The sequence below is a fragment of the Engystomops pustulosus genome, chromosome 7 (assembly GCF_040894005.1).
Source record: "Engystomops pustulosus chromosome 7, aEngPut4.maternal, whole genome shotgun sequence".
In the NCBI taxonomy this organism is placed as follows: Eukaryota; Metazoa; Chordata; class Amphibia; order Anura; family Leptodactylidae; genus Engystomops; species Engystomops pustulosus.
Genome location: NC_092417.1, coordinates 16,283,228 through 16,303,639, shown reverse-complemented (window position 1 = coordinate 16,303,639; position 20,412 = coordinate 16,283,228). Strand labels below are relative to the sequence as shown.

The 20,412-nt window shown below is 45.9% G+C and overlaps 2 protein-coding genes across 3 annotated transcripts; one reads left to right on the top strand and one right to left on the bottom strand.

Annotated features, from left to right (window-relative positions):
* The first annotated feature begins 5,705 nt into the window (after positions 1–5,705).
* LOC140069345 (G patch domain-containing protein 4) lies at positions 5,706–10,908 on the top strand. 2 transcript variants are annotated; one of them, XM_072114929.1, is made up of 8 exons: positions 5,706–5,957; positions 7,706–7,811; positions 8,096–8,169; positions 8,327–8,419; positions 8,586–8,693; positions 9,066–9,178; positions 9,287–9,337; positions 9,808–10,908. In XM_072114929.1, the coding sequence occupies exons 2-8, from the start codon at positions 7,733–7,735 to the stop codon at positions 10,664–10,666; spliced, it is 1,377 nt and encodes a 458-aa protein (XP_071971030.1). In that variant the 5' UTR covers positions 5,706–5,957; positions 7,706–7,732; the 3' UTR covers positions 10,667–10,908. The 2 variants fall into 2 exon arrangements, with proteins under 2 accessions (XP_071971030.1, XP_071971032.1); XM_072114931.1 differs by having other exon boundaries at positions 7,701–7,811.
* A 2,346-nt stretch (positions 10,909–13,254) lies between these two features.
* On the bottom strand, positions 13,255–16,162 carry NAXE (NAD(P)HX epimerase). Its single transcript, XM_072114932.1, has 6 exons — positions 15,947–16,162; positions 14,697–14,805; positions 14,504–14,614; positions 14,314–14,427; positions 14,086–14,233; positions 13,255–13,585 (listed from the first exon to the last, which is right to left on the bottom strand). Exons 1-6 carry the CDS (start codon positions 16,105–16,107, stop codon positions 13,383–13,385), a joined length of 846 nt encoding a protein of 281 aa, XP_071971033.1. The 5' UTR covers positions 16,108–16,162; the 3' UTR covers positions 13,255–13,382.
* Between the last annotated feature and the right edge of the window lie 4,250 nt (positions 16,163–20,412).

Genomic DNA, 20,412 nt, shown 5'->3' with positions numbered 1-20,412 from the left:
TATGAAATGAAAATCTAACATGTCCAACCATGGTGTTTCCCAGTGGAAGACCTTATGGAACAGATGAACCTGAGCAGATCATCAGGATTGGTCAACAAATATCTCATGTTCTTGCTCACTATCATCCATGCTCATCCATGGTTTATGGTCAAAAAAGTTCCAGCTGTGGACAATTTATAATGTTGCCAATAGTAAGATTCCCTAGGTCCCCTATAAACATCCATCTTGATCTTAACTATCTCAGGATCGGAGGTAGTGGATCCTCTGAACCACCGCGGACGATGACACAAGCCAAAACCTGGGACCGGAGTCTAAGTGGAACCCGGTTTTTACCAGAGCCCGCCGCAAAGTAGGTTGGACTTGTTGCGGCGTGGTACCACCAGGTTGTTCCACAGGGGTGACTTGTGCGCGGTGGCAGCCAAGGTCGAGGTACAGGGACGGCAGACAATCTCGTAGTCGGGGACAGGCAGGAGGTCAGGACGGGCAGCACGGTATCAGAGTCGGGGACGTAGCAGAAGGTCAGGACAGGCAGCACAGGAGCGAGGTCAGGAACGGAATCGAGGAAATCAGGATAATCGCAGAGGGCTCAGGAAAGCTTTCTCTAAGGCATGAAGCACAAAGATCCGGCAGGGGACACAGGAAGGGGCTGGAATATATCAGCGCAGGCAGCTGGCCAGTGCCGATTATTGGCGCGCTGGCCCTTTAAATTTTACAGAGCCGACGCGCGTGCACCCTAGGAGACAGGAACACGCGTGCCAGAGTGCGGTCATCGCGGGATCCGCCTCTGGAGCCGGGAAAGGTGATTTTGCCCCCCGAGCCTGCCTGCCAGCTAGGTAAACAAATTCTCAAGGCAAATTCTATGTGAATCATACTTACATTTGGACTGGGCCACACTTCAGTTTTTCAGATGCAATTTCTAATGTCCAAATAAGAAGAAGAACAGAATCTCCCAATTATATGTTCTCACCCATTATGCCCCACACCTGCTATTGACGTGTGGACGCACCCTAAACGTCTAGCAGAAGACAATCCAATTTGGAGGTTATTAGGAAGTCACCTCCTAAAGGTTGATGGATTGTGCCCAAGGAATCACCTTATCTGGTAAATCTCAAGAATCTTCAGTCCGACATTGATAACCACATGGTTGTCGGCTCACTGGCCATCAAAAACCAGACTCTTGGAAAGATACTCAGGTTTTGAGAACCTTCTTTAAAATGTTTTCTACAAGGAACACCATCCCCCACATTGGCGTAACTAGAAGCTAATGGGCCCTAGTGCAAAGTGTGTGCCAGGCCCCCGACTATAATGTATTGTTTATAGTAATTGTCTTCTCAAATGGGAAAGTGACACCATAAGGGCCCCCTAAACCTCTTGGGCCCAGGTGCGATCGCAACCTCTGCAACCCTGAAAGTTACACCCCCTGCGATCGCAACCTCTGCAACCCCTAAAGTTACACCCCCTGCGATCGCAACCTCTGCAACCCCTGAAGTTACACCCCCTGCGATCGCAACCCCTGCAACCCCTAAAGTTACACCCCTGTAGAATTCGTGAAGGTCTATGATTTTTGTAAACGTTGATCTCAGTTTCATCGATAGTGAAAGTGGGGCATCATGGCAAAAATGTCAATGCTCGGGCTAAGTGAACCCCCTGGACCACCACGGATGATGACACAAGCCGACACCTGAGACCGGTGGGCTGCCAGAGCAGGAACGCGGACAGGTAAGGCACGGAGAGGAGCCGTGGGCCGCGGGGAGGCAGGGGTGTACCTGCGACCTGGGATGTGGGTCACGAGGGCACCCGCACACCGAGGGGCACGGGTGTGCCTGCAACCCGGACCGTGGGTTGTGGGGGTACCCGTGACAGTTTTCACAAAACTTAACCAATCTGAATTAACCCCCGTAACGGCTCTGTTGATTTTAATGACAATGTTCAGTTATTTCCTGAAATAAAAATAAAATTTATTTCAGAAATTTTCAAAAATCACAAAAACGTATTTCACCCCCGGGGCTAAGTCGACAGTAAAAGGGTTAATATATATGTATAATTATGTTGATATTGCCTGACATGAAGCAAACAGGATCGGCATGCAGCGGGGCACCGGTTGCCATGGAAACAGAAAGCTTTGGCTCCCCTCGCTGGGAGATGTACTCAGTGTAATCATATACATAAAAACAACATCATTTTTTTTTTTTTTTGCTGTTGTGATAACACGGAGCGCTCGACTGGATGTACAAAAGGACATATTTTCCCCCCCTCCCCGGTGTAATTGGTAGGCGGCGCGCCATTGTTCTTGCTGACACATATTTTATTTATATGATTTATTGGGAAATGGATTTTCTTGTAGCCAAAATTTTTTGTATGAACAAAAAAAAAAAAAATGGAAAAAGGAAAAATAACACGAGCAAGGTCACCGCCCCCTCCTCCTCCTCCTCAAATGTTCTGTTTACCGGGATATGAAGGAGAACATTAAAGAAATATCAAATATTCTGAATTTTCGGAATTCTTTTAACTTTATTTTTATAATTAAATGTCATTTTTTTTTGCTTCTATGTGGAAAAGAAAGTACTAAAAATGCTATAAAATTGGCTGTGGATTTAAATACATATTTTCTATAAAAGTCTTTATGGAGAAAAATTTTCCATCGGTCCAATCACTGTGACCCCCCCTCCTCTCCGCTGTAGACTCGTTATTATGGTCCATAGGAGCGCTCCAATGTCCTTAGACTTACTCCTTTCACTAGCAGGAGGGATCCAAAAATAGAAAAGGGCAATAAACTGGCTTAATGTTACTCCTAAGCAGAGTTTATGTCACCAGCAAGAGAACATGTATGTACACAGTGACTACACCAGCAGCAGAATAGTGAGTGCAGCTCTGGGGTATAATACAGGATGTAACTCAGGATCAGTACAGGATAAGTAATGCCATGTATGTACACAGTGACTGCACCAGCAGCAGAATAGTGAGTGCAGCTCTGGGGTATAATACAGGATGTAACTCAGGATCAGTACAGGATAAGTAATGTCATGTATGTACACAGTGACTGCACCAGCAGCAGAATAGTGAGTGCAGCTCTGGGGTATAATACAGGATGTAACTCAGGATCAGTACAGGATAAGTAATGTCATGTATGTACACAGTGACTGCACCCGCAGCAGAATAGTGGGTGCAGCTCTGGAGTATAATACAGGATGTAACTCAGGATCAGTACGGGATAAGTAATGTCATGTATGTACACAGTAACTGCACCAGCAGCAGAATAGTGAGTGCAGCTATGGAGTATAATACAGGATGTAACTCAGGATCAGTACAGGATAAGTAATGTCATGTATGTACACAGTGACTGCACCAGCAGCAGAATAGTGAGTGCAGCTCTGGGGTATAATACAGGATGTAACTCAGGATCAGTACAGGATAAGTAATGTCATGTATGTACACAGTGACTGCACCAGCAGCAGAATAGTGATTGCAGCTCTGGAGTATAATACAGGATGTAACTCAGGATCAGTACAGGATAAGTAATGTCATGTATGTACACAGTGACTGCACCAGCAGCAGAATAGTGAGTGCAGCTCTGGAGTATAATACAGGATGTAACTCAGGATCAGTACGGGATAAGTAATGTCATGTATGTACGCAGTAACTGCACCAGCAGCAGAATAGTGAGTGCAGCTATGGAGTATAATACAGGATGTAACTCAGGATCAGTACAGGATAAGTAATGTCATGTATGTACACAGTGACTGCACCAGCAGCAGAATAGTGAGTGCAGCTCTGGAGTATAATACAGGATGTAACTCAGGATCAGTACGGGATAAGTAATGTCATGTATGTACACAGTAACTGCACCAGCAGCAGAATAGTGAGTGCAGCTATGGAGTATAATACAGGATGTAACTCAGGATCAGTACAGGATAAGTAATGTCATGTATGTACACAGTGACTGCACCAGCAGCAGAATAGTGAGTGCAGCTCTGGGGTATAATACAGGATGTAACTCAGGATCAGTACAGGATAAGTAATGTCATGTATGTACACAGTGACTGCACCAGCAGCAGAATAGTGATTGCAGCTCTGGAGTATAATACAGGATGTAACTCAGGATCAGTACAGGATAAGTAATGTCATGTATGTACACAGTGACTGCAACAGCAGCAGAATAGTGAGTGCAGCTCTGGGGTATAATACAGGATGTAACTCAGGATCAGTACAGGATAAGTAATGTCATGTATGTACACAGTGACTGCACCAGCAGCAGAATAGTGAGTGCAGCTCTGGGGTATAATGCACGATGTAACTCAGGATCAGTACAGGATAAGTAATGTCATGTATGTACACAGTGACTGCACCAGCAGCAGAATAGTGAGTGCAGCTCTGGAGTATAATACAGGCTGTAACTCAGGATCAGTACAGGATAAGTAATGCCATGTATGTACACAGTGACTGCACCAGCAGCAGAATAGTGAGTGCAGCTCTGGGGTATAATGCACGATGTAACTCAGGGTCAGTAAAGGATAAGTTATGTGAATTCAGCACTTTTACATATAGGTTAATCTTTGATTGTGGTGTAATCTAAAGTAATCGGTGGTAAATTTGCTGTGTGTATAATTCATCATGCATTTGGTTGCTTAATTTTTCTCTTCCAGCAATCACCAGGAATGTCATCAACTTCAAAGAAGAGATAACATCTCCTATAAATACAGTTCTGTACTTCTCTTTATAAATTACATCAAAGCGGCGAGACTCATACAGGGTAATTACACTGGTGCCGAATGTCAACTCATTTGCTAATGATCCCCATCATAGCCTGCAATGGTGCGGTGTGCAGCTGAGGAGGACCAGTTCTGGAAGATCCCCCCGAAACAGTGTGTCATCCACAGATCCCCCATAACCGTGTTTAACCTTTGAACTATGGCTTTGCTGGGGGACTTTGGATATGTCGGACACTCGCCCAGTCTCCACCAGTAATCCCAGTATTCATGGCACTGGTCTGTGTGGTGTTTTCTATAGGTCTGACATAAATGAGCAGCTTCCGCTGTGTCCAGATGTGACATGGCGGAAAGGTCAGCGTCCTCGTAGCGCCTAATTATCTCATTATCCAGACACAGAGGCCGCCACTGCCGGGGCCACATCCTCACAGGAGTCAGGAGACATTAATATTTCAGATGCCTCATACCCCCCACCCTGTGCCGCTCCAGCCTCCATATTATATCATATACTATGTCTCCTGTGGGATTCTGGGTAACAACAACCAATATGGCGCTTATATGTAATACAAAGGCGAAATTTATCTTCAACATTATATCATATATAATCTACGACATATTGTACATAATAACCAATCAGGTCGCCGCTTTTATAGTCCTAAAGCCCTGGTAAAAATGAAAGGTGAAATCTGATTCGCTGACATGCGCAACTACTCCATTTTTTTTATTTTGGATTAGTTTTAAGCTATATCCCCTAAATATCTGACAGGAGGGACCCCACTGTTCCCGAGATGGGGGCACCACGACAGAGAGGAAGACTTATATTTAGGGGTCAGTCAATATAACATATATTTACAGTGCATGGAAAAGTTGTTCAAGACAACCAATCAGATCTCACCTCTCATTTTTTCCGAGGCGCTTTGGAAAATGAAAGCAACAATCTGATTAGTTAATATGGGTAATACAGAGTAGGTAAAGCTCAATGTTTTCAGTGGCTGTAGGGGGCGTCCTAGAGTCATAAAACAAAAGAACAGAAGCTGCTTCACCAGATCTGAGCCCGGAGACAGAACACAGACTGCATGAGACTGCGCGGCGCAAAGTGGTTGTGACGTCACTTCCGGGAAGATGGCGGCGTCCATGGAGTGCAACATGCCGGTACCGCTCTGCTGCTGAGTCCAGTGGTTGTAACGGATTATCGTGAATTATCAGCCTCCAAGACTCCCACGACTGATACCTGCAGGACCGAGGGCTGAGGTAAGTGTCTCTCCCAGCTGAGCCCTCCATATACATCCATATTATTATCACTGCTCCTCCATATACATCCATATTATTATCACTGCTCCTCCATATACATCCATATTATTATCACTGCTCCTCCATATACATCCATATTATTATCACTGCTCCTCCATATACATCCATATTATTATCACTGCTCCTCCATATACATCCATATTATTATCACTGCTCCTCCATATATATCCATATTATTATCACTGCTCCTCCATATACATCCATATTATTATCACTGCTCCTCCATATACATCCATATTATTATCACTGCTCCTCCATATACATCCATATTATTATCACTGCTCCTCCATATACATCCATATTATTATCACTGCTCCTCCATATACATCCATATTATTATCACTGCTCCTCCCTGCTGACTCCTCCATATACACTCACCGGCCACTTTATTAGGTACACCATGCTAGTAACGGGTTGGACCCGCTTTTGCCTTCAGAACTGCCTCAATTCTTCGTGGCATAGATTCAACAAGGTGCTGGAAGCTCCTCAGTGATTTTGGTCCATATTGACATGATGACATCACACAGTTGCCGCAGATTTGTCGGCTGCACATCCATGATGCGAATCTCCCGTTCCACCACATCCCAAAGATGCTCTATTGGATTGAGATCTGGTGACTGTGGAGGCCATTTGTGTCCAGTGACCTCATGGTCATGTTCAAGAAACCAGTCTGAGATGATTCCAGCTTTATGACATGGCGCATTATCCTGCTGAAAGTAGCCATCAGATGTTACAGGGTACATTGTGGTCATAAAGGGATGGACATGGTCAGCAACAATACTCAGGTAGGCTGTGGCGTTGTACCAAGGGGCCCAAAGAGTGCCAAGAAAATATTCCCCACACCATGACACCACCACCACCAGCCTGACCCGCTGATACAAGGCAGGATGGATCCATGACACACCACCACCAGCCTGAACCGTTGATACAAGGCAGGATGGATCCATGCTTTCATGTTGTTGACGCCAAATTCTTAACCTTCCATCCGAATGTCGCAGCAGAAATCGAGACTCATCAGACCAGGCAACGTTTTTCCAATCTTCTACTGTCCAATTTCGATGAGCTTGTGCAAATTGTAGCCTCAGTTTCCTGTTCTTAGCTGAAAGGAGTGGCACCCGGTGTGGTCTTCTGCTGCTGTAGCCCATCTGCCTCAAAGTTGGACGTACTGTGCGTTCAGAGATGCTCTTCTGCCTACCTTGGTTGTAACGGGTGGCGATTTGAGTCACTGTTGCCTTTCTATCAGCTCGAACCAGTCTGCCCATTCTCCTCTGACCTCTGGCATCAACAAGGCATTTCCGCCCACAGAACTGCCGCTCACTGGATGTTTTTTCTTTTTCGGACCATTCTCTGTAAACCCTAGAGATGGTTGTGCGTGAAAATCCCAGTAGATCAGCAGTTTCTGAAATACTCAGACCAGCCCTTCTGGCACCAACAACCATGCCACGTTCAAAGGCCTCAAATCACCTTTCTTCCCCATACTGATGCTCGGTTTGAACTGCAGGAGATTGTCTTGACCATGTCTACATGCCTAAATACACTGAGTTGCCGCTGTTTGATTGGCTGATTAGAAATTAAGTGTTAACGAGCAGTTGGACAGGTGTACCTAATAAAGTGGCCGGTGAGTGTACATCCTATTATTATCACTGCTTGGTGAGTCTTAAATTTCTGTTTCCTTCTTGGCAGTGCAGCAGTGGAGCCACTCTCTTTTCTATAAGATGGACACCTCCATGGGCATGAAGAGTCGGGGCTTGAAGTTTGCAGAGGAGCAGATGCTGCGACACGGCTGGACTGAAGGTGATCTCTGTCGTGAGGTGATCGCTATGTAGCAGAGCTCAGTCTGATTTATGTTATGTCTGTGTTATGTCACAACACACAAGAAAACTCTGCTCTGCTACATCTGTGTGTGTCAGGATAGTGACATTCTGGTTAAGACTAGTTGAGGGCAGTGTAATGTCTGCTCCCTCTTTCGAATACACCACACTGACCTCTATCCAGTGCTGCACTACAACTCTCAGCATGCCCAGGTAGGTCACTACTATAGATGTCACCACATTTATACCTCTTCTGCTTCTCCACAGGGAAAGGTCTTGGCAAACATGAGGACGGGATATCCAAAGCCATAAAGGTCAAAGTGAAGTGTGACACAGCCGGGGTAAGGGGTGATCGTAAGATTTTTTTTTTTTGGGTGAACCTGGATGACTGTTAACTTGATGCTTGGATTGGGGGGTGGGGGTCCCAGTTTAATCTGATTAGATAAAGTAAATATATTTGTAGTAGATATGTAACACTCACTGATTCTCGCCCTGTAGGTGGGACATAACACGGCCGAGCAGTTCACCTTCCACTGGTGGGATCACGTCTTCAATAAAACCGCTTCCAGCATCTCTGTGGAGCCGGATCAGGTGAGAACCAGACACGTCAATCAAAAAGGACACTCCAGTTTTATATCTGTCTCATAGGACGGAGTGATCATGTGACTTTGGCATGGTGGAGGGACAGCAGCGTGTGGGAGGAGCCAGCCTTGGTCTATAGAGGAAAAGTCAATACAATTTTATGGTTTTGTCTCAGGATGGAGTAAAGGTCAAGAAGGTCTCGGAGGAGGATGCCGTCGTGTCCAGTAAGAAGCCTCGGGCGGCCATGCTCTATGGGGACAAGCTGTACGGACGCTTCATTAAGGTTCGTCTGTGCACCATAGCTTCTGTATCCTAATGGCTGCAGATGGAGGGTCATGTGATCTTATCTGTCCATGAACAATTGCCCTGCCAGGACCTTGATCTTATATTCATGAACACTATAATAATGTCCTGGCAGGACGATTGGTCATGAACAGATAAGATCACATTGGTAAATTACCTAATATCCTGCCCCCCACACTTGAGGTAAAGTGTCCAACCCCTTTGATCTAGTAATTTGCATTGTCCCTTCTCCTGTAAGAAAGCAACAATAGATGTGTATTCTGAGGTGATCTGTATATACGCATCTACGTGTCCAGAGGTGGAGTTCCCCTTTAACAGTTTATCCTAACTTTCCTCTTGTCTTGTATGGTAGGCAGCCACGTTAACATCGGGTGGGTTGGAGCCAGTGGAAAAGTCATCTCCTTCCATCACCAGTGACAGTAGCGAAGATGAGGACTCGAAACTTGACTTATCATCTGCCACGAAGTACGTTGTGTCACGGATGAGCGTTTCCTTTGTACCTTGAAATTTTTGTTTGACCCCCCCTGCCCCCGCTTTTATATATTAACTTGTAAATTGTTCACTTCCCTTTAGGTTGTCGGATGAAGATCTTGTGAAGATCTGCGGGGGACGCACGGCTCACAAGTAGGTTTATCAGCCTGGAGTTGTATCTTGTATAAAATGCTGAAGGTTCTGGTGCAAGATTTTAAAGGGGCTGGAAGACGACTGACATCAATCCATTGGATGTGGGGATAAGTTTCTGAATATTGGAACCATCAATGATCAGGAGAACCAGAATCCATGAATTCTTCTTCTCTAAATAAAGTGAGTGGAGCATTAGGTCGCAAAAGTTCTCTGGTGCATCATTCACAAGGGGGATTCTCGGACCCCTGCTCTCTGACATCTTTGGGTGTTGAGCCCCAAATCAATAGGACACCTATCTCCTATCCACAAGGCACAACCCCTTGGAATCAAAGTCCATAGGAGCAGAACAACAGCGACATGTATTTGTGCAGGAGATACCAGGACATAATGGATGAAGAAATTTAGCAAAAAGTTTTTTTTTTTTGGAATTGATGATGAAGCTTTAACTTTTTCTTTTTTTGTTTGCACAGAGGGGCGAGGCATGGGCTGACGATGAACGCTAAACTCTCTAGGATTGAAGAGCAGGAAAGAGCATTTATGGAAAAGTACGGCAAGGAGAAAACAAAACCGCAGTCATCCAATTCGTCTTCTACAGAGGTCAACGGTGAAGTCGGGAACTTCAGTAAAAAGAAGAAACAGAGAGAAGAACCTAACGACAACTTCAATAGCGAAGTAACCAAGAAAAGTAAGAAGAAGCACAAAAAGGGGAAATGTGAAGACGAGTCCAATGGGCATGACCAAGAACATATTCCTTCTACGGAGGAGGTCATGGTCGTAGAAACGTTGGAAGAAGATGAGGAAACCACCCAACCCACAAAGAAGAAAAAGAAGAGGAAGACCACTAATGATGGAGGTTCCAACCAAGAGAAGGAGGATAAAGAGCAGGAAAATATAGAAGAGGAGACGGAGAAGTCCAAGAAGAAGAAAAAGAAGAGGGAAACTGTAGACAACGAAGAGTCTATGATGGTCAATGGCCATACAGAAGATGGAGACCCCATCCGTGAGGAGGAGGATGAAGAACATGGAAATAGTGTAGAGAAGTCAAAGTCCAAAAAGAAGAAGAAGAAAAGGATAAAAGATGACCCTGAAGAATTAGTGAAGGAAGAACAACACACGGAATGTTCTGAGGAGGAACGGTCAAGAAAACCCAAAAGTAAGAGGAAGGGGAATGAGGAACATGAAGAACATCTTCTGGAATCCGAGGAAGAAGGAAGATCAAGGACGAAAAAGAAGAAACTTAGAGAAAAGGAGAGCGACTTAATGGAGGAGGAAGACACAAAAGTCCACAAGAAGAGAAAGAAGCAGAAGCACAGAGAAGAATCTGCGTAGAAGACATGATGTCACGTTTTGTGACAAAGCTTTATTAGTCCATTAATGGACGTTCAGCGCTGGGCCTACTAGGCTTATGTTAGTGTCCTCATCACCACAGCCAAACACTATCTACCTCCTTGAGCAGTGATGTTATATGAGACTTTAAAGAACTAGGATCAGGGAACCATTTTTAGTTGGACTCGTGGAGAACATTTTTAATATATGATGCAGCAATGTAATAAAGGAAGGACGATCATGTAGTAGTGTCTGACCAGTGCTTCAGGCTGTGTGATTGTCTCTGAATGTACATCAACACGGCCGGTCACAGGCTCACGTTATAGTCTTCATCTGGGACAGATGTTGTATGGATCCTTTAGGCTGGGGATCACATGACTAAGTTTAGTCCATGTGTAGGCCCTGCAGGGACCTGTACTCCCTGCAGCATAGTCGCCTCTAGTTATCGGATGATGGGAGTTAATGCTTTCGGACTGGATTACTGCCCTGAACGTTACCAGGGCTGTGGAGTTGGAGTCGTGATAAAACTCCACAAACATAATACATGATGAAATTTCCTTTAAATGTCTGTTCTAGTCCTGATCATAAGGATTTAGACCGGGGTGAGCAACATTTATTGGTCCAAGGGCTGCAATGTCATGCTGCTCAGCTTTTAGGGGCTGCATCAGTAACCAACACCTCTGTATGTTGGTAATTTACTGAACTTTATCCTTGGGTTAAAATAAACAGCTATAATAGTTATCACAGGTGTCTGTAATGAAGCTTTATTAATAATGCTGGTTCTTATGACAACCCAACATCCAATTGTCACAAAGACCAAAACAAATTTGGTTGGGGTTACAATTCTAAAATATACAGTTCCGACTTGCATACAAATTCAACTTAAGAACAAACCTACAAACCCGCTTACTTACCCGGGCACTGCCTGTAGAGCACAAAATGACACCCCAGAAATGATAAATATCCAAGGACAGCATTGAACACCTACCCAGCACGACATACTGCATTCAGAGCAGACTAATAATACTGGAGACCCCAGAACGCACAAAATAAATCCTCTCCTTTCCTGACTCTCCTGCACCCTGCAGCTTCTCTCCTCCATGCCCCGCTTTGCTCTGTGGACCACTGCTGACCCAGGATGACAATGCACTGTGCTGCGATTCACTATGATTGTGTGCCCGATTCCCTGCATGTGTCGCTTCCCCACTCAGGTCCAACAGAGTTCACCTTCTTCCTCCCGGTGCATGTCTTGTGACACAATTTTAATGTTCTAATTGCCTTTCCCAGCGGATATTCTGGCGTTTTCGGATTTGCACCGACTAAAGTGCGGTCTGTGGGACCCTTAGTAAACAAGCCCCATTGTGTGTTAGGTTGCATGTGTCTGATGGCTGCGTGTTGTGCATCCTCTTCTAGGCTTTAGTTAAGGTGAATGTGGCCGCACTTTATGTACATGCTCAGTAGTGAAGCTTCTCTGCTATAGATCAGAGGTATGAGGCGCTTGGTCCTTCGAATAAGACTGGTACCAATCTGATTAAATAGAACTAATGCCTGACCTGCTGTAGCATCTTTTATGGAGAACAGGACCCCATTCATCTTCGCTGTGTGTTTCCCAGTATTCAGAGTGATCACTCAGATTGTCACCCTCTGCTCTGTGAATGGAGAATGACAAACTTATAAAACACATCCCTGAAGGAAACCATTTGATTTGATGCATTACGAAGTAAACATACCTTGAGAGCGCTGTAGCTACACTGATGCAGAAACATATCTTGTTTAATCCATGAACCAAGTGGTTTAGCTGAAAAAACAATTATGAAATTATGATAATGAGGCTGTCACTCCTGTGGCTGCCCCTGTGCTTTCCTCTTACCCAAATTATGCTCCAGCCTTTTCCTGCCCAGCATAAGCCAAGACTATGTCACACTGTGTTGTCCCTGACAGGCAGAAGTAATCAATCTCTGCACCATCCCCCAGCTGCTGTGTACTAGTCATGCAGCTCAGGTTGATTAGTCCTGTCTGGGTTGTTCAGGAAGTTTTGTGTTTAATATGTTTATATTCTGGGCTGCACCCAGCTTTCCCAAGGTCCTGAATTTTATCATTGTTTTTTTTTTTTTTAGTAGAACCACTTACCACAGGGATAAAACAAGATATGTTTCTGCATCGGTGTAGCTACAGCATTCTCAAGGTCTATTTGCTTCATAATGCATGAAATCAAATGGTAGAGTTTCTTTAAAGGGAACCGGTTATTAGATTTTAGCCCATAAAACCTACAGTTCCCTCACATAGGGGATGAAATGTCCTTTCTGAAATTCCCCAAAAATCTCCCCTAAAGTCATGTGACAATGTGCAGAGAAGAGTCAGCTTAAGGGGCTGAATAACGAGTGTCACTTTGGAGACCCCTATCTTTGGCTTTATAGCACATAGAACCATGGTGTTATTTTAAAGATAAGAATCTCACCTTTCAGATCATATCAGATTTGTGCTTCTGTAATTTACAGAACCGGAGATATTGGCAGATGGGAATGAGAGTTATAAATCAAAATCCAATTCCTGCCCATGCAGACTGCACGTATTAACACAACTTTCCAGAGTAGTTTCTACACATTTATTGGTTCTCTACAAAGTGCTCGGGTTCAGTCATTACACAGCGAGAAGCAGAGGCTCAGTGACTCTGGGCTCTATTGCTTCGGTCTCCACCCGTGCAGGGAAGTGCTGTCATTCAGAGAAGTCTGTGGACACATTCTGTATCCGGATACTCCGGGAGATTCAGGTTGTACTTCTTCTGTAAGGCCATAGGGACAAAGCGGCCGCCCAGGTAGTGGTAACGACCGGAGAAGTGAACGGCCGACTTCTTGGGGGCCGTCAGAGAGATGAGCGTGTCCGGCTGTACACCATCCGGGTTACCCTTCTCCACATCCCATCCTACACAGAAAATACAGACAATTATAATACTTTAGAGCTGCACTCACTATTCTGCTGCTGGTGCAGTCACTGTGTACATACATGACATTACTTATCCTGTACTGATCCTGAGTTACATCCTGTATTATACTCCAGAGCTGCACTCACTATTCTGCTGCTGGTGCAGTCACTGTGTACATACATGACATTACTTATCCTGTACTGATCCTGAGTTACATCCTGTATTATACCCCAGAGCTGCACTCACTATTCTGCTGCTGGTGCAGTCACTGTGTACATACATGACATTACTTATCCTGTACTGATCCTGAGTTACATCCTGTATTATACTCCAGAGCTGCACTCACTATTCTGCTGCTGGTGCAGTCACTGTGTACATACATGACATTACTTATCCTGTACTGATCCTGAGTTACATCCTGTATTATACCCCAGAGCTGCACTCACTATTCTGCTGGTTCGGTCACTGTGATCCAGGGAAACCTGGGTACTAGTCTTACCTGATGGGATATCTACGCTGGCAATGGGTATGGTGATGCGTTTCAGTGTACTCAGGATGCTGCCGAAGGGTTCCCGCACTGCACCCTTGAAGCTAAAGCCAAAAATGGCATCAATGACCAAGTTGTAGGCTCCATCGATGACCTCGGCCTGGAGGAAGAAGACAATGAGAAGGTCTCCAGCACATGACAGGACTACGACCTCTTCTCTGTCTATAAGGAAGACGTTACCTCCTGCGGGAAGTCGGTCAGGAAGGGGATGTCCATCTTTTGACACTGTGTGGTTAAATTCTCAAAGAGGGTCTTGTTTGGGCGCTTGGGGTAATGTATGGCCGGCTCGTAGCCCTGTGGGAGGAGAACAAAGTGCTTACAGGTTATAGGAACTTAGAAATGAAGTCAGGACTTAAAGGGGAAGTCTTACAAAGAGCTTCAGGTGCCTGGCGCACACCAGTCCGTCTCCGCCGTTGTTTCCTGGGCCACAGATAACGAGGACGGTGGGCAGGCCGGACGCGAAGGAGCTGACAGGATAAGCCTGCAACGTGACATGGACACAGTGAGTGGCCACACAGCAAGCAGAGATCTTGGAAATTGCGTGAGAAGCCGACAGGACCTACCTTGGCAATGGCTGTGGCACAGCTCAGTCCTGCCAGCTCCATCAGCTGATCCACACTGAACTTGTACTCATTGAACAGCTCCTCGTCCACCGCCTGCGCCTCCTCCTGACTGAGACATGGGAGACGGCGTCACCTTCAGCCACCACTAGGGGGCAGCCTCCTGCATACACATCCCCCCTAGTGATAGCTGCAGACACTAGAGAGCAGCCTATACAAACCTGTATGCAATTAGCTCTCCCTAGAGGCATCTGTAGACACAAGGAACAGCCTATATGCATGTGTATGCACTTAGCTCCCCCTAGTGGTAACTGCAGACACTAGGAAGCAGCCTACACGTATCTGTATGCACTTAACTCCCCCTAGTGGTAGCTGTAGACACTAGGGAGCAGCCTATACACATCTGTATGCACTTAGCTCCCCGTAGTGGTAGCTGTAGACACAAGGAACAGCCTATATGCATGTGTATGCACTTAGCTCCCCCTAGAGGTATCTGTAGACACAAGAAACAGCCTATATGCATGTGTATGCACTTAGCTCCCCCTAGTGGTAGCTGTAGACACTAGTGGGCAGCTATACACACCTGTATGCACTTAGCTCCCCCTAGTGGTAGATGCAGACACAATTTTCTCCCATTTAATAGTAATGGAAAATATTAAAAATTTTTATCTTTACCAACTCCCTGATGCTTCTTAGAGGGTCCTTGCTGCCACCTAATCACTGGTCCCAGTACAACACACAGTTTCAGACAATCACTGCCTGACCCTGGTCTCTGCCTCTGATTGGCTAAGATGGCATTTCCTGTGTGTCAAGATGGGACCAGGTAGAGAAATTGGGGTAATGGTGGGATGGGGGTCAGCAAGTCGAAAACTGCTGTTTTTGTAATATTAACGTTGGGGGATAAAATCCTTGAAACACCTGTATTTTCTTCAGGGGAACATTTCGAGGTGCACACGTGTAACATATAAATATCCCTGCTAGAAGTACAACGCGTCCGCTAGATACAGAATCTGGAGAAATTACATTTATAATTATTATGTAAATAAGCGCAATTTGCATAATAACAAGGAAAGAATAGGCTTCCATTGTGGAACAAGGTGAAGAAGGTGTAATTGAAAGCAACCAATCAGATCGCGCCTTCTAAGTCCCTGAGATGAAAGCTGGATTGCTATTGGCTTCTACGCACTGGACTGTACCACTAGGAGCCGCCACACAGGGCAGCATAGAGCACATTATAGACCACCCCCTCTCACCTCAGGTATTTGAGCGCCCCCGCCATGGCTGCCCCGGCTCGGTATTGCCTGCACGGAGTTTTCCCGTCCCCCGCCGCCCGCAGACAGGTCTGCGCCCTCACACCCAGCCGAGCGCCCCCAACCAGGAGGCCGAGGCCGAATAGTGCCCGGATCCCGTACATCCGACACAGGCCACGCCCACTCACGGCCTGCGAGCGATGCTTCCGCGTTTCTTCCGGGCGCATGCGCATTAGGCGCTTTGTCTTTTAACTTCAGCTAGCTGCGTTTTGGCCAAACCCACTCTCGGTTTGCACCTGAAAGATCCACTCCAGTCCCTCAGTAGTGCAAGAAAAATGTACATCATTAGCTTGAGAAATGTGTTACGTTACGTTAGTGGATATGACACCAGGGACAGCGGCTTATAGATCCAGGCAGTGGGGACGTTAGCAGAGCCCCTGCGTGCTGTAGCTTCACATGCTGTCACACTGTGCAGGAGCACTTTTACTTTTGTTCTGCAATTTCTCCCGAGTACAGAGACCTCCCACATGTGACCAATACATGTTGTATGGGCGCACAGCGAGGCACAGAAGGGAAGGAGGGACCTGCAGGGGACACTTTTATCCTATAGAACTTAGTGGATTTTAGTCTCCTCATTGACCCTTTTGTAGGCTATAAAATTTTAGGTTTTTTTCATTATTAGGCTCATGTGACGGCATTTATTTTTTACGGGATGAGATGCATTTTGCAGTGATACCATTTTGGGATTATTATGTCCTATTGTTGAAAATGTATTAACTTTTTTGGGGGGGCGAAGGAGTAGAAAAGCATCATTTCTGTTCTGGAATTTTTACTCTTTTATTTTTTTGGTGTTCACCGTATAGCCTAATAATCATCTTATTTTAATTCTGTGGGTTAATGCGATTACGGGGATACCAGACTTTTTACGTTTTACTCAATATTCAAAATAAAACCTAATGTGAGGAAAAATCTATCTTTTTTGCATCACCATAGTGGCTTTCACTTTTATTTTCGTTGCTACAAAGCCGGTTTTTTTGCAGGACGTGTTGAACTTTGCACCAGTATCCTTCTGGAGTAGATATTTTAAAATCACTTTTTATTGGATTTTTGGTGGGATGAAATAGATAAAAATCATAAATCATCTTTATATATTAATCAGCCTTATGGGCATTTTTATTAATTTACCGTATATACTTGAGAATAAGCCAACCCAAGTATAAGCCGAGGCCCGTAATTTTACCACAAAAACCAGGGAAAACCGATTGACTCAAGTATAAGCTGAGGATGGGAAATGCATTGGTCACAGCCTCCCCATTATATAGACTGCCGGACCCTGCCCCATAGTATATAGCCAGCATCTGCCCCCCAGTATATAGCCTGCCTGCCCATATCCCTCAGTATATAGCCAGCCTCCTGCCCCAGTATATAGCCAGCCCCCTGCCCCAGTATATAGCCAGCCCCTTGCCCCAGTATATAGCCAGCAGCGGGGGAAGTCGGAAAGGTGAGTTTTGATATATATTTTTTACTCGAGTATAAGCCGAGTTTGGGTTTTCAGCAAAATTTTTTGTGCTGAAAAACTAGGCTTATACTCGAGTATATATGGTATTTTTACTTGAGAACATTTTTTTTTCTTTTTTTATCACTTCCACCATGGGACATGAACAGGCAATCATTAGCTCACTCAGCCTATTCACATGCATAGGCTGACACTGACTGTAGGATCTCATCACAGACAGGATCTTACAGGCACTGGTAGCGCAGCGTGTGACAGCACCCTTACACTGAGTGCTCAAAAAAAAACCTGGTGCACTCAGTTTAAGTACAATTAACGCATGCAGGGTGCATCAGTATTCAATGATCTACAGCAGTGATTTTCAACCTTTTTTGAGCCGCGGCACACTTTTTCTACTTAGAAAATCCTGGGGCACACCACCAACCAAAATAGCACAAAATGACACTAAAACAGTCATATTATACATATAGTTAATAATATAGATTCTAAATTTATTTTACTCACTCAGTGTGAAACCTGGGCCTGTTTCGATAAACACAAAAGGGATATCCTCCCTTTCCTGATAAAAAGCTCCTAGCTGCCTCCCTTTACTAATAAAAAGCCCCTAGCGGCCTCCCTTTCCTGATAAAAAGCCCCTAGTTGCCTCCCTTTACTAATAAAAAGCCCCAAGGGCCTCTCTTTACTGATAAAAAGTCCCTAGCGGCCTCCCTTTCCTGATAAAAAGCCCCTAGCTGCCTCCCTTTACTAATAAAAAGCCCCAAGGGCCTCTCTTTACTGATAAAAAGTCCCTAGCGGCCTCCCTTTACTAGTAAAAAGCCCCTAGGGCCTCTCTTTACTAATAAAATGCCCCTATCTGCCTCCCTTTACTAATAAAAAGCCCCTAGCGGCCTCCCTTTACTAATAAAAAGCCCCTAGCGGCCTCCCTTTCCTGATAAAAAGCCCCTAGCGGCCTCCCTTTACTAATAAAAAGCCCCTAGCGGCCTCCCTTTACTAATAAAAAGCCCCTAGCGGCCTCCCTTTCCTGATAAAAAGCCCCTAGCGGCCTCCCTTTACTAATAAAAAGCCCCTAGCGGCCTCCCTTTCCTGATAAAAAGCCCCTAGCGGCCTCCTTTTCCTGATAAAAAGCCCCTAGCGGCCTCCCTTTCCTGATAAAAAGCCCCTAGCGGCCTCCCTTTCCTGATAAAAAGCCCCTAGCGGCCTCCCTTTACTAATAAAAAGCCCCAAGGGCCTCTCTTTACTGATAAAAAGTCCCTAGCGGCCTCCCTTTACTAGTAAAAAGCCCCTAGGGCCTCTCTTTACTAATAAAATGCCCCTATCTGCCTCCCTTTACTAATAAAAAGCCCCTAGCGGCCTCCCTTTACTAATAAAAAGCCCCTAGCGGCCTCCCTTTCCTGATAAAAAGCCCCTAGCGGCCTCCCTTTACTAATAAAAAGCCCCTAGCGGCCTCCCTTTACTAATAAAAAGCCCCTAGCGGCCTCCCTTTCCTGATAAAAAGCCCCTAGCGGCCTCCCTTTACTAATAAAAAGCCCCTAGCGGCCTCCCTTTCCTGATAAAAAGCCCCTAGCGGCCTCCTTTTCCTGATAAAAAGCCCCTAGCGGCCTCCCTTTCCTGATAAAAAGCCCCTAGCGGCCTCCCTTTCCTGATAAAAAGCCCCTAGCTGCCTTCCCTATACAAATAATAACCTTATATACTTACCCTCCGGTGATGTCTTATTCCGCGTACCTTCACTCCTAATGGCGGCTCGGCTCCTCCAGGTTGGACCACGCGCCTCTGGTCACGTGACTTACGCGACCTGACGTCAGGTTGTGTCAGTCACGTGACATGGGCCACGCGATGCAGGAGCTACAGAAGGTGGGCGGATCGCCGACGCGGGACTTGTACAGGCCCCAGGCCGAAACATGGGGGCGCGGAGGCACAGCTACACAGGGGCACCCAGGGCCGGCTCCAGGTTTCAGTGGGCCCTTGGGCGACAAAGCCTCAGTGGGCCCCTTTGCAGTAAACTGGCGTAGCGGCATGGATTCATTTTATAAAGCCTCTTCACCCTCATAAATTAATTATATGCAGCCCCCCATGAATTAATTATATACAGCCCAGGCCCCTCTCACCACCCATAGTTTAATTCTATGCAGCCCCCCATGAATTAATTATATACAGCCCAGGCCCCTCTCACCACCCATAGTTTAATTATATGCAGCCTCCCCATGAATTAATTATATACAGCCCAGGCCCCTCTCACCACCCATAGTTTAATTATATGCAGCCCCACATGGATTATATGCATCCCCATCATCGCCCATTATATGCAGCCCCCTTCTTTTCTCCCAAACATTACATGCAGCCCCCTGCATGCACCCCCCATTCATTATATACAGTCCTCTCTTCATCCCCCATTCATTATATACAGCCCCCTCCTCATGCCCCCTATTCATTATATACAGTCCCCTCCTCATAGCCCCAACCCCATTCATTATATGTGGCCCGCTCCTCACGCCCCCCCGTTCATTATATGTGGCCTCCTCCTCAAACACCTCCCCCTGTTCATTATATGTGGCTCCCTCTTCACGCCCCCCATTCATTATATACAGCTCCTTCTCATCCCCATGGACTAGTAACATTTAACATTTAAAATAAAAGAATAGTACTCACCTAAGTCTTCTACTCAGATCCGGAGCTTCCAATTCGTCGTCTTCCTCCTCCTGCCAGCAGACGCACAACGCTTCACACGCAGCATCCTGCAGCATACTGCGCACACTTTACGGCGCTAGCACCCGGCACAGCCAGGCTGCTGGGGATGGGGGTTACACCACGCAGCGTCCTTCGGGCCGGCTGCAGGGGAATGAGATCTGGCCACGAGTGGGCCCTCCCAGCAGCACTTGCCCGGGTTTGCCGGGTGCTGGCGCCGGCCCTGGGGGCACCATAGTTCGGGGATCTTTCCCCGCGGCACACTCAACCATGT

Excerpts from the sequence above, each read along its gene's own strand:
- LOC140069345 (XM_072114929.1), top strand. The coding sequence starts at position 7,733 with ATGGACACCTCCATGGGCATGAAGAGTCGGGGCTTGAAGTTTGCAGAG. Across the intron at positions 7,812-8,095 it reads GCGACACGGCTGGACTGAAG|GGAAAGGTCTTGGCAAACAT; the intron begins GTGATCTCTGTC and ends GCTTCTCCACAG. Across the intron at positions 9,179-9,286 it reads GACTTATCATCTGCCACGAA|GTTGTCGGATGAAGATCTTG; the intron begins GTACGTTGTGTC and ends ACTTCCCTTTAG.
- NAXE (XM_072114932.1), bottom strand. The coding sequence starts at position 16,107 with ATGTACGGGATCCGGGCACTATTCGGCCTCGGCCTCCTGGTTGGGGGC. Across the intron at positions 14,615-14,696 it reads GTGCCACAGCCATTGCCAAG|GCTTATCCTGTCAGCTCCTT; the intron begins GTAGGTCCTGTC and ends GTCACGTTGCAG. Across the intron at positions 14,428-14,503 it reads CCAGGCACCTGAAGCTCTTT|GGCTACGAGCCGGCCATACA; the intron begins GTAAGACTTCCC and ends CTCCTCCCACAG.